General features: G+C 34.5%; 1 protein-coding gene across 1 annotated transcript in view; it reads right to left on the bottom strand.

The window, feature by feature from the left end:
• The window catches only part of FAM3C (family with sequence similarity 3, member C), a 52,726-nt gene that overhangs the window by 5,466 nt on the left and 33,082 nt on the right, over nt 1–14,178 (bottom strand). Inside the window, exons 7-9 of the mRNA XM_011995972.1 lie at nt 9,651–9,709; nt 8,419–8,469; nt 5,566–5,650 (exon numbers count right to left, since the gene is read on the bottom strand). Of these exons, the coding sequence (XP_011851362.1) occupies nt 5,566–5,650; nt 8,419–8,469; nt 9,651–9,709 (195 nt within the window). The remainder of the gene's footprint in view (nt 1–5,565; nt 5,651–8,418; nt 8,470–9,650; nt 9,710–14,178) is intronic.

Here is a 14,178-nt window from a genome sequence, read left to right as displayed (position 1 = left end):
GGAGGAAGTGAGAACTGGACACAGGAGTCTGTGGGTTCTGCCTCAATCCTTGCTGGGAAAGGAGGCACATCGGACAGTCCTACAGTTGCACCATCAAACCAAGCCAATGTTGCCTTTCTGGAAGCACAGAAAGCAAGGAGGACAATATTAACGGCTCAATTGTGATTAATAGGGAAGAACAAGCTGGGAAGGAGAAATGTCAGAAACTCTGGAAGAAAATCACCCTATTACCTCAGGGCGTTGAAGAGTAAGAAATGCTACCTATATAAGGCATAAATGGCGACCCAGCCTAGACTTTAAAGAGAACATATTATACAAAGTTCAGACTAGAAATTTCTATGAGGGAATACGACTCTTTAAAAACAAACAGAAAAACTCTAATTTTCACTATATAATTGCTAACACTCCCAGAAAAAAATGGAACATAGTTTCTAAATTAGTGCTACCATAAAGGAATGTTTTATGATGGGCTCAAACTTAAGAAAGGAAGTGTGCAAAAATACAAAGCAAACCACATTACTAATGACAACATTTTTAATACTACTCACCAGGAACACCTGTAGTGCTCAGAATGAGATGAAACTCATAAAATTATTAAAACACACAGAAACAGCTTCTGCTACTGTGAATAACAAAGGGACTCACTGTTTCACGAGAATGATATACCATCAGATCAAAGCATGACTATCTTTTCCAGGGAGGCAAACATTCTTTGATCAACATAAAAAGGGAATAGTAGCTCAAGAAGTCCATGTAAGTGCTCTAAAGTAAATTTAAGCCTCCAGTCCTGTAAACCCCCTCCCCAGCTCCACACTTTTAGATTGTAAAGGAACTTGTTGAAATAATCAAGGTGGTGTCAGTTATTTCAGTAGGATCATGGAAAATGAGAGATGCTAAGACATTAAAAGCAAAATATCCCCATTTTCAAAAAAGGCAAGAAAATTTTAGAAATAATGGTCCAATAAAACTAATGTGAATTCCTAACAAAATCCTTAAAGGGATGACAAGAAGATCCTGCGAGCATTAAAAAGCAATAAGGAAAGAAAGGGGAACAAAGGGAAACTAGTGGGAAGGAGAGGGAAATAAGTAAAGCCAAGTGAACGTCATCTCAACTATTTCAGCTTTTGAAGAGGTTTTCAGGCAATAGATCAGGGTATTGTAATTAGCACAGTCCATGAATTTCAAGTGAGCATATGATAGTCTCGGAAAATAACCTCTATGCATAAAATAATGAAATAGCAGCTGGATGGTATTCCTGGTAGTGTATACTGGCAGCTGTCTGAAAAGTAGTTTCTGCAGTTGATTAAAAGATGCATCCCTTGGAGGAAGCCTCTAGCAGGGTGGCACACCACCCTTGGTAAACATTTTTATCAATGACTTATATTTAGACATAAGCATGACTTTGGAGAGAGTACAAAGCCTAGATCATGGAAACTTCACAGGACGAATGTCAGAATCAAGACCAAGTGGGCCTAAATCAGCAAAATTAAATTTAACAAGGATAAATGAAAATAAAGGCCTTCATTTAGATTAAACAAAATCAAGTTCTGAATGAAGAGAAAGACCTGATTTGACAGTGGTTTAGAAAAAAAAAAAAAAGCCTGAGATCAAATAAAAAGATCTGAGAATTTAACTTGACCAAAAACTCACGCGCCAAAAATGTAATGTGACTGTTTAAAGAAAACTAATACAATTCTAGTCTGCATGAATATTCAAAGAAATGTAATCTCTAAAACATGGTAAGCTAGCATCTGCATTGTACCTTGTACTGGCCAGACCACATCTGGAACCCTGTGTTTGATGTGATGCATTCATTTTAAGAGAGACAATAATCAACTAGAGAATGCCTAAGAAATCCAGCCAGGAGGATGAAACAAATTAGAAGCTATACATGATAAAAAGTTAAAAGAGCCTGTGTATTAAGCCGGAAAAAGAGAAAACTAAAAGAAAAATACCAGTTAGCTTCAAATACCTGAAGTATCAAATGATTTGGGGAATACACTTACTGTTTTGTTGTTCCATCTATCCAAATTAAAGAACATCAGGCAGAATTTAGAGGGAGACCACTCTGAGAACATAACATTGTCCTGTGAATATTTTGTTTCGATCTATTTCAAATGGAGAAATAAAAGGGTACTGACACATTAAGTAGGTAGGGGGTTAAGTAGAGGTATTCACAGAGAACAAGGGAATCTTGCCCAGGCTCCAATGCTGCTTTAGGTGACCTTTAAGATCCCTTCTTACTCCAAGACATTCATATTGAAGCCTTCACTTAGGCATAACATGTCATAGAGTATTCTCTCCAAAAGGAAGAATACAATTGGCAAGTTTAGCTGGCTCATTCAAACCATTATCTCCTTTACAAACAAAGAACAACTCATTTTAGTAAGGGTCGGGGTGGAAAGTAGGAATCATTAGATAACTGTACTCCCTGAAGTGTAAGTTTTCTTAGATGTATGTTTTTCTCTATCTTGTTTTTTAAATGGGCTTCATAGAATCAAGAAACACCATGATTAACAAACGAAAAGAAGTTTCTTTAGGGCAGAACTTCAGAGCCATTCACTGTGAATCCCCAAAAGGGGTACAATATAAGGCACCATCCTCAAACTTCTTTGACCATTACATGTACTTGTAAAGGACTGGGGTTCTACCAAACACACTCTGGGAAATAATGTGATGAAGATTAGCCCTAGTCAATCTGCTGAAGTTCACAGCACTGCAAAACGGGCTCATTATGATTAAAAGAAACTAGGATCAGAGACGACGAGAGAGAGAGAGAGAGCTGGGTACTGCTTTCTCTGGTCAACATGCCACCCAACTTTCTCTCTTGGACAGAGCTGGGACATTCAGTTTACACACTTAACTTTCTTGAGTATAAGTGGAAGAAAATGAGGTAAAATTCAATGGCCTTAAATAAGGAAAAGCCATAACACATCAGCAGCAGTAAGCAAGATTTCTATTCATATATAAGAGAGGGTATATAACACAACTGGTGTATCACTGCAAATGTGCCACAATCAGACACTTGCCAAGATAAAAGGTATTTATATATAATAGATGTAGATTGCTTTTCATAAGGATGTTGTCCATTTCAGTATAAAAGATACGATGCTTACAATTTCTTTTACCAGTATTTAGAAAAAGGAAATATTTGAAATATAAATTCATGTGCCCCAAACTCATACAACTCAATTCATTTAAATTCACAGAAGATGAATCATATATTGACCAGGTGACCAAATGTAAAGAAATTAAAGTTTAGATTTTTCCTTTTGCCCTAGAGGTTGAACTCTCTCTTCCAAAGCTGCTTTTGGTGCATTTAATGGGCACCAAAAAAATAGCAGTTAAAAAGTAAACATCATTCCTCCCCTAGTTCTTAGTTGTGGTTACAATTTATTGTTGGCATATTAGCAGATTAAGGGGAGCAATTCTGATTCCCATCAGGTATAACAAAATAATCTGGTGAAAAAAGGAGGTCATGTTTATCAATTCAGAAAAGTGGGGCGTTTTCTTTTTAATGTTAAAACTTCAAATTTTACACATAATAGCCTATTCTCTCAGCAAAAGCAAACAGTTAGCTACCTGTTTTCTGATGAGAGCCTAATTACATCGTGTTTCATTCTATTTAAATGGATGAAAATGCTTGAATAGGCAAGTTTTGTGTTAACCTTCAATTTATGGATTTAATATATTCTTAGTTGAACCCGATAAAATGCACAATGTCAATGAAATTACTTCAAGCTTACGACCATTTATAAAGTAGCACTGTTTTCTTCATGTAAATCTGTGATAATATAGCTATAAAATAATACATTTATAAAAATCAATACATTAAAAAGACATGGCACATTTCTGTATAAATCTTGTCGTATTAAGGTTCTGTCAATTAAAATCTATAAAGGATGTTTTTTATCCTTGATAAGTCGTCTTAAGAAAAGTCAGAGAAAAAATTATTTTTTTCTAGAAAGAAGAACATTAAAGGGGATTTAATCTCAACCAGAGAGGCATGAAGTCCAATTACTTTTATAAAACAATTTTAAAATAATTGAAATAGTGTCTTTTTGGAACAGAGATAAATAGGTCAAGTGAATGGAACAGAACAGAAATTCCAGAGATAGAGCCACATCTACATAATAACACAGGCATTGTATGTCATGGGGAAATTACAAATGGGTTTTTAAAAATACATGAAAACAGTAAAATCATTGGAAGAGAAAAATCTACTAAATATCTAATCTGGAGGTGGAAAAATACTTCTCAAGTATACAAGTAGATCAGACTGATAGAAAAACACATAGACTATATAGGCATTAGTCTAAAATTCTAAAATTCAAAAGGCACCCAACACTAACACAATTAAAAGCAAATAATGTACAATAAATATATTTCTTTTTACATTAGAAATGGCTAATATCCTTAAAACATAAAGGAGTCTTACAAGTCAATATAGGCCAAGTTGAATGGTCAAAAGACAATTCACATAAAAGGGTAAAATAAAAAAAACCTGTGAAAAAAATCCAATCTCAATAATAAAGGCACAGTAGACTAAGATACCGTTTCAAACTCTTAAAAGAGAAACTTAAAAAAATTAACAATCGGTGCCATGGAACTTCTGAGAAAAATATAAAATTGGTAAAAAAATTTTAAAAATCCATTTTTAAAAACATGTTGCACATCCTTTAATTGATCATTTCTACTTTAAAAAAAAAGTCTATCTTAAAGAAATAGATATGGACTGTTTAAACATTTCTAAGACAGTATATTTTGCTAAGTATGAAAATTGGAACTAGCCTGGGTCCAGCAATAGGCAGCCCATTAAACAGGTTATAAATCATGACATTTTAAAAACCAGACTAGGCAGGCATAAACATTTTTTTATAAAGAATATTTACTAATAAGGGGAAATATTCACCACGTAAGTGAAGAGATGTGCTATAAATACTAGCATTCTAAATAGTTAAAGCCAAAAAAACATGTGTGTTAAGTCATCTGGAATGGAAACTAAAATATCATCAATGTTTACAGTGGGTAGTGAGATGGACTGGAACTTGGTCTCTTTGCGCTTTTCTGTATTTTCCAAATTTTTACAACATATACTATTTTAAGAAAAAGTTAAAAAGTATTATTTATTAAACTTATTTAAAATACAGCACACTTGTATCTTTGACAATTAGCTCAATTTCTTGAAATTTACCCTAATGACATAATAATAGGGAAACTTTTAAATAAAGGTGAGCCCACAACTGCTGATGAACCATAAAAATGCTACTGAAGAATATTAATGCCAGGAAAAACAATTTCAGAATGTTAAAAAGCAGAACATGAAAGCATAAAAAATGTTATATACGATGTGATTCTAATTTCATGACAATATATGGGTGATAAACATTTACACAGAAAACCAGGAAGGAGGCAAAGTAAAAAAAAAAAATTGTTAAGTTGTGTTTATCTGGTAGTTTGATTACTCTGCTTTATGTTACAGATTTTTTTTTTATGAAAATGTATTGCTTTCATAATTACAAATTATAGCTCCAAAAAGTTCTGTAAAGTTTCAAGTTTACATACTTGGTTGCTCCATCATCATATGTTCCCATTAAAACTATTGTTCCATCTTGTATGGCCTTCAGAAACTCAATAAATGGTGCCACATCTGAAGAAAAAGAAAGGGTTGAGGTTTTTAAAAAATGACTGAATAACCATCTTGATAATCTCTAAAAGTAATATTATAAAACATGAAGTATCTGTAAAGCAATAATTTCCAATGTAATCCAAAAGACAGACAAATCTTATTAAGCGTTTAAAAACTGTTAAGTTTGTCCCTTAATATAATCCCAGCATCAACTTACAATTTCCCATTCCTGATTTATCCTGTGTCTTTTGTACTGATATTCCTGGGGCTAAGTGAAAAATACCATAGCAAAGTCATGTTAAACCATGACTTATGAGGTAAGAAATTTAGAGATCTCTCAGATTTGAACAATTGAGATCCTGAAAAACCTTACTCTGGGGTCCATGCATAAACTTAAGGAGTTTATGCATGGGAGGTTTCTGGACTCCCTAAGTGTATGTAAAATTGTTTGCATGGGCTGAGCACAGTGAATCACATCTGTAATCCCAGCATCTTGGGAGGTCACGGCTGGGGCTCGCTTGAGCCCAGAAGCTTGAAACCGGCCTGGGCAATATAGTGAGACTTCAACTCAACAAAAACATTTAAAAATCAGCCAAGCTTAGTGGCATATGCCTGTAGTCCTAGCTACTCAGGAAGCTGAGGCAGGAGGACTGCTTTGAGGTCAAGAGGTGGAGGTTGCAGTGAGCTGAGATCACACCACTGCATTCCAGTCTGGGTGACACAGCAAGACCCTGTCTCAAAACAAAACAAAACAAAAAAACACACCCAAAACGAAAAAAAGCGTAACATTGTTTGTATAGGTACTTTACTAGAAAGAGGATACACAGCTTTTCTCCGATTCTCAAAGATATCTGTAACTTTTAGAAAATCTAAAAATACATATACGCACAGATTTAAAGGATATTTTAGGTATATCACTTGCTATAAACTGGGAGAAGGAATATAGGTTAGGTGATCACTAAAACTAATTGTAGCAAATATTACAGTCACTACTCATTTTATCTACTGAATCAAAATCCACAAGGACTCCAAAATAAACCACTTCAGTGACTATAAACTGTTGATGCCACATATATAGGTCAGATTCTACAAATCACTTAACATCTTGAACTCTTTACAGTGTCAGGATTCCTTATAGCTCTGAAGTCTAATTCAACTCCAAAACTGGGTTACTTCAAATGTACTCAGTTTCTTTCCGCAGCTAAGATTCCAAAGATTTTTGATAACTGATTATATTTCATAATAGCATTTTCAATTCAAAAAGATATAACAAGGCAGCTAAGAAATTACTTCCACTGAAATGCAAAGGTGGCAATAAACTGCAACAATTTCCTAACTAGAAGAATGCTTCTAGCGGTAATTAATCTACCTGTGACGAGGGAAGTAGGGAATACCAGAGCTCCTGGTCACATGACTGATTTCAACAACAGCTTTGTAAGACTGTTTCTATCAACAAATTTTGGCAGGACCAATTTATGCCTTTAGAATCTAAAATCAATGGTCACATTTTAAGTTTATACAGCTTTGACAGCTATGCAATGTTGTCCTAACCTTATTTAAGAACAAAATAATATACGGCATCTTTTTTTTTGAGATGGAATCTCACTCTGTCGCCCAGGCTGGAGTGCAGTGGCATGATCTTGGCTCACCGCAACTTCCGCCTTCCCGGTTCAAGGGATTCTCCTGCCTCAGCCTCCCAAGTAGCTGGAACTAAAGGTGCATGCCACCACATTTGGCTAATTTTTGTATTTTTAGCAGAGACGGGGTTTCATCGTGTTAGCCAGGATGGTCTCCATCTCCTGACCTGGTGATCTGCCTGCCTCAGCCTCCCAGAGTGCTGGGATTACAGGCGTGAGTCACCGCGTCCGGCTACATGGATCTTATTACAAGCTGAAGATATGTTAGAAAAGTTAAATTATCTGAGAACTTTTAACATGAATTTCAGGAAGCCTAATAGCTGTCGGCTTCTAGGGAATATATAAATGGAATGGGGACGTGCAGAGGAGTCCTCATACTGATAAATCTCCCAAATTACAGAATCGAAAGATAAACCAGTGTTGGCCTCCCTTCAAACTTGAGGAAAAAAACCCATCCTTCTGGGCAGCGTTCTTCTTTGGGGTGCCAGTCCCTTGCCTCTGTATGCTGGTAACTTCTTCCCACTCCTTGTGGGACTTCCAAATATGGAAAGGGAAAATATCTGTGGATTGCTTTACATCCAGTCAACAAGAAAGAAAATTCTATTTCTTCCCTCAAATATTCATCTACCTAAAAAATTAGCCACAAGTCAGAGGGTAGAACTGTGATGAATAATAGGATTGCTTTTCTAAAAGTGATAGTTTATCTTGTCTTTTTAATGCTCCTAGTTATGATATTTTTAAGACTGAAAAATCACATGTAAAAAAATCAATTCTTATCACTTAGGAATGCTTACATTGGTTATTCTGGTATTTTTTTTTTTTTTAATTTTAGACAGAAACCTAAAGGAGCCCCAAACTTTTGAATTGGTTGTCCTATAGAAAACAAGATGAATTTTTTTTTTTTAAATCTCAATTTTGATACTACTGTCTTCAATTACACACCACAAAAATTTTCTTCTAAGAAGAACAAAGTATATAAAACATGAATGATAACCTAAATACAGCCGGACATTTAGTGAACAGAAAGTAAGGGAAACAAAATGAACTAACACAAATAGCATCATCATTCTCTCATTAATGGACTACATTGTATTGAGGTAATTAAGTCAGTGCCAGCAAAAGAACACAGAGTCATATGTTATTTACACTTACCTCCTCCCCACATGTCAAAATATTTAGTGTCTAATACTTCTCCTGTTTTTCCTAAAAGAGATTAAATTCATATCAAATTATGCATTTGAAATACACCATACACTGTAAAACCAATAATCTTATCCAATGATTGATGTGAATTCACTAGCAGAGAAGGAATTACTTTGAGAACAACTTAAAATCTGAATCATACGCACCTGAAATATAATTTTAAAGAGTAATTTTTAATACAACTTTCTCATTAATTTTTTAAGCCAAAGGATAAATAGAAGTTCATTACTGACTGTGGACCACTCCAATTCAGTTAGATATATTTCATCCTTATTTCCATATTCTGTTAGTTTAACATTACGCAAAAGTAAACCTTTTACAGAAAAGAAGTATCTCCTTGAATCAGATGCCATTTTCTACATTAAATCAGTTTTTACGATAAAATTTACATTAACTTGCTCTATAAAATGTATTTTTTGCTATTAATGAAATAGACAAATAGATGCTGAACCTTTTACCTAAGGAAATGAAGAAAGTAGAAACACAAAAATTTACCTCTTGTTGTGAAAGTAGTAAAACATATTTTTCTACACTATGAAACTACAGTGGTTTCTAACCATCCTATATATCTTATAACCATCCTACACAGCTTTATGGAATACTTATTGTACCTACACAGCTTTATGGAATACTTATTGTACCAGAACAGAGAAGATCAATATGCAGTTAGGCTTTACTTCACGGTTTCAGGTTTTCAGATTTGATTTTGAAGGAAAATTTGAGATGTTCAGGATTCAATGAACTTATTCATACTAATTAAGCAATCAGAAGAATGTGGCCGATAATGAAAAATTACAATAAATTCTTCTTTGTTCCTTCGCCTACACCATTTAATAGTCCACTATCCTTTGTTATTTTACATACCTTTAATCCTGTCAACCTATCTTCCTATTATGTTAGGATTGCAAAATTTGAAGCAAGATTTTACCAATGTGATGTTAGACTCTTTGTTTTCTGACAATCTCACGGGAAGTTCTTGCATAGCAAGTTAGGATACTTTCAAGAAACACACTATAAATTCTCAGACACCAAGTCTCTACCTATAGATTTTTTGTGGGGCAGGGATGGGAGAGAGGGTTTTATCATCAAGAGCAGCACTTTCTAACCTGATCCTCTGATAGTGCATTTTACTTCGGGACAGAAAAATGATTATATCCATAAGCTAAAATAATTGTTCTTACCATTTGCCAAGGCAACATTGATCCCTCTTCCAACATTATTCTTAACACCACTCATTAAACTGAAGGGGGAGAAATTGAAATAAATTTAGAATTAAATACTGTACAATAACATATCAGAAAAATAAAGTCTTGCACAAAAGGTTAGGAATATTATACACATTTTCAATTGTTCAGTGCTGCAGAGGAAATTAAAAAGATCTCTACTAACTCAGAGAAGACAGTCTAATACTGAATAATTTTAAAGCAATGTCCTTAAATAATATTTCACAAATATAAATATATATTAAAAAATATTAGGCCTGAAATAATAGACCATTTTTGTGCTGCACTGCTTCAGATAACTCTTAAAACATGCACATTAAGCACATGTTCTGCCCCATTCTTCAGGTATCAAACAAAAGATAATCTCCTTTCTGCTCTCTTCAATACCAGCGTGACATGAAACAGAAGTGAGATACTACCCCCATCTTTTAAAATCTAAAAGCTAACAGAGTGAGGGAGCACTCTTTCCTGAATGTTTTACCTAATTGTGAACATTTTCCTAGTGATTATCACGGTAAAGTTCCTCCACACTAAGAAGAAATATTGCACTCATGAAATTACGGCATTGAATGACAGTCACTTACATGATGACTACCTGAGATAATTGACTTCCACGGGCAGCTCTGACCACTAGATAAAGACAATGACACTGTAAAATGTAAGGTACCGGTGACACATTTGCTGGTTATCAGTTCAGTTTGTTCAATTGCTCAAATCAGAGTTATTAAACTAAAATTGTGAGTTCTTTTAACTCAAAACTTCAAGGTAATAGTAATACTCCCAGTGGTGTGCTGTTAAATATTTAACAACTGGTCTGTGTTTAGGAGAGAGAGGCAATATGCAAAATGTGACAACACGTGCACACACATGTCCATATATTGACAGAATCATATACACACATAGGCACATAATTTATTATAAACTACTGATACGAAGGATGTATAGTGCACAATTTCACAAATAAAATCTACAATGTACTTTATTATAAATCTCAGTCAACTGATTCTCACAGAATGTTTTAGTTGATTTTTCAGACAACTCACATCAGCAGCTAAATTATGGTTGCAATTGATGAATGAGCTCAGTTCTAACAAATGTTGGATCTATGCTAATGAGTAAGATAAAATAAAGAAAAACAAATAATGAAGATTCATGTTAAAATTCCACTTGCCTGTCAATGATGACTGAATCAGATAATAAGTTTTCAAATACTGGAAGACTACTTCCTATATTTTTGGTGCTATCCACCATATAACAGATATAGATATGACATATTTTTCAATTTAATCTGCATAATATTTTCTCCCTCACTTGAAGACCTAAAGTCTAGAACTTGGGTCTGCAAACTTTTTCTGTAAAGAGAGAAAGCACTAAAGAAGCTATACGGAGATACACTCAAAAATACTATAAATAAATCAAAAGAAACACTTTTTTAAATGTTCATGTAACTCACAGGAAGGCAGGAAAAAGAGAAAATAAAAACAAATAATAAAATAGTAGACTTAAACCCTCATATAATAATCACTATTATAAATGAAAATAGTTTCAACATACCAAATTAAGACAGAAATTGGCACAGTGAATTAAAACAGGAACCAACTACACACTGTCTACAAGAAACTCACTTTAAATATAACCATATAGGCAGTGGAAAGTAAAAGGGTAGAAAGAGACATATCATGCAAACATTAATCAAAAGAGAAATTACAACTCAATTATAAAGAAACAATCCAATTTATCAATGGGCAAAGGGTTTGAATAGACATTTCTCCACAGAAGACATACAAATGGCCAATAAGCACACAAAAAGACGCTAGACATCACTAATCATCAGGGAAATGCAAATGAGATTTCGTTTCACACCTACTAGGCTGGCTATAATCAGTAAGTCAGATAATTACAAGTGTTGGCAAGGATGTGGAGAAATTGGAACCCTCATACACTGCTGGTGGAAATGCAAACAGATGCAGCCACTTTGGGAAACAATCTGGCAGTTCCTCAAATAATTAAACAGAGTTACCATCTGAAACAAAATCCACTCCCTGGGAGTATAAAGAAATAAAAACATATGTCCACATAAAATGTGTACATAAATGTTTCTGTAAATGTTATTCATTATAGTTAAAAAGTGGAAACAACTCAAATGTCTACCAACTAATGAATGGGTAAACAAAATGTGGTATGTCCATACAATGGAATATCGTTCAGATATAAAGGAATGAAGTTCTGATACATGATATGACATGGAGGAAGACTGAAAACATTACGGTAAGAAGCCAATCACAAAAGACCAAATATTATATACCACTTATATGAACTGTCCAAAATAGGCAAATCTATAAAGACAGAAAGTAAACTAATGGTTAACTTAGGGTTTGAGGGTGGAGAAGTGGGGCAGGACAAGAAAGGCATAGAAGGGTATTAGCTAAGGGGTACAGAGTTTCTTTCTGAGATATAAAAATGTTCTAAAATTGACTGTGGCAGAGATTGCATATATCTGTGAATATACAAAGCCACTGACTGTATAATATAAATGAGTGAAATGGATGGCATGTGAATTGTATCTCAAAGCTGTTTAAAAGCACTAGTTTGGAGCACATACATTTAAAAAGTTCCATGCTTCATTACTTAACTATTGGCTCAGCTGCACCAAAGAGAAGTTTCAAAATGCATTGTTCTGTTTCCTTCAGAAATACATTCAATAAGTAAACTCTATCATTAAGAAGTAACTGCTGCGATTAACAGGTTAAGTGCCAGAGTGACTTTTCCAAGTAAAGATCATCTAGGGGTATGATGTTGCATTTACAGACTGAAATCTACCATAAAGCAAAGAAATAAAGGTAACAAAGAAGCACAACGACACAGGCTTCCCACAAGAGGGCAGCAGCTTATCAATTTTTAAAAACTGAAATTCAAACAGAAAATCTCTAACAAATAAAAAACCCAATGAGATTTAAAATGTATAAAGGTTAGTCACCCTTACTAACACAAGTTGAGATATTTTCTTTTATCCTTCATGAATATAAGGTGCCCCTCCCCACATCTCCAGGCAAAATTCTAAAGGAAATGATTATATCATCTGTAGAAATAATTGATATCTTCAAGTATAGTTTTGTTTCAAATAGCTACTCCATGTTCTAGTTACTACCTCTTAGGATGGTTAGTTTAAAGCAGGGCTTGGCAAACTATAGCTCACGAGCCAAATCCCGCCAACTGGTTTTTTTATTTGTTTTGTTTTACTACTCATGAGTTTAGAACAGTTTTTACATTTTTCAATGGTTACATTTTAAATGATTATATAAGTACCTATATTATAATCTTGATTTTACCTCTTTGCCTTCATAGCCAAAAACATTGATCCCTTGTTAAGAAAAAAAAAAAACCCTCAAAATAATCTCATATTCTTGCAGCAAACATTACCATTAAAATCAAAAGTAATGAATTATTCCTAACATCAAATTCATACAAATTGAAATCAAATGAATATATGCCTTAGAAGAAAATTATAATTGGAATATAAGTCAGCTCTATGGGTGCTCTAACGAGAAAGAAAAAACCTGTATCCCAGCACTCTGGGAGGTGGAAGTGGGAAGACTGCTTGAACCCAAGAGTTCAAGACAAGCGTGGGCAACACAATGGGACCCCGTTTCCACAAAAATAGAAAAATTAGCTGTGTGTGGTGGTGTGCACCTTAGTCCCGGCTACTCAGAAGGTAGAGGTGGGAAGATCGCTTGAGTCCAGGCGTTCAAAGTTGCAGTGACCTAAGATTGCGTCACTGTACTCCAGCCTGGGCAACAGAATGAGACCCTGTCTCTAGGTAAAAAAGAAAAGAAAAAAAGTAAAGTAAAAAAAAAGCTGCAATTACTGTTTCTCCTGACACCTTAGGTTCACACCTGCGATTTTCTATTTCTAACTGAGACATTTAAAACACATCTTAATCTCCATAATATATTTTGACTTAATCTACTTATGACCACCATCCTAATCATAATTATCATCTGTCTGTATCAGAGTTTCTCACACCTGGCCTCTCATTTTAGCAGCCTGATAATTCTTGTGGACCAGCTGACCTCTGCACTGAAAGATGTTTAACAGCATCTCTGGCCTCTACAAGGAGTACCTCCAAAGCTATGACAACCCAAAATTACAATGTCCCCTGGAGAACAAAACTGCCCCCATTGAGACAGAAGAATAGCAGTCTCCAAAATGAGTTACACGTACTCAGAGCAGGTGCTCTGAAAATATTAAATTATCTGCTTATGTTATTTTTATTATCTACTTACATATTTTAGTGAATGTATAAGCAATAAAGTCTGTTAGCAATAGGGAGGCAGTATCAAAGAGCTGTGGCAGTAACTGACAATGGCCTTCCAACTGTCCTCTCTATTCCACTTCCTTAATTATTTTACACAGCAGCCAGATAACTTTTCTCAATATAAGTAAAATCACGACATGCCTGAATCTGAAATCCTTCCACAAGCTGTCA

This window comes from Mandrillus leucophaeus, unplaced genomic scaffold, assembly GCF_000951045.1.
Source record: "Mandrillus leucophaeus isolate KB7577 unplaced genomic scaffold, Mleu.le_1.0 Scaffold5, whole genome shotgun sequence".
NCBI lineage: Eukaryota > Metazoa > Chordata > Mammalia > Primates > Cercopithecidae > Mandrillus > Mandrillus leucophaeus.
The sequence above is the reverse complement of the archived record's forward strand: the minus strand, read 5'-3'. Positions and strand labels throughout refer to the sequence as shown.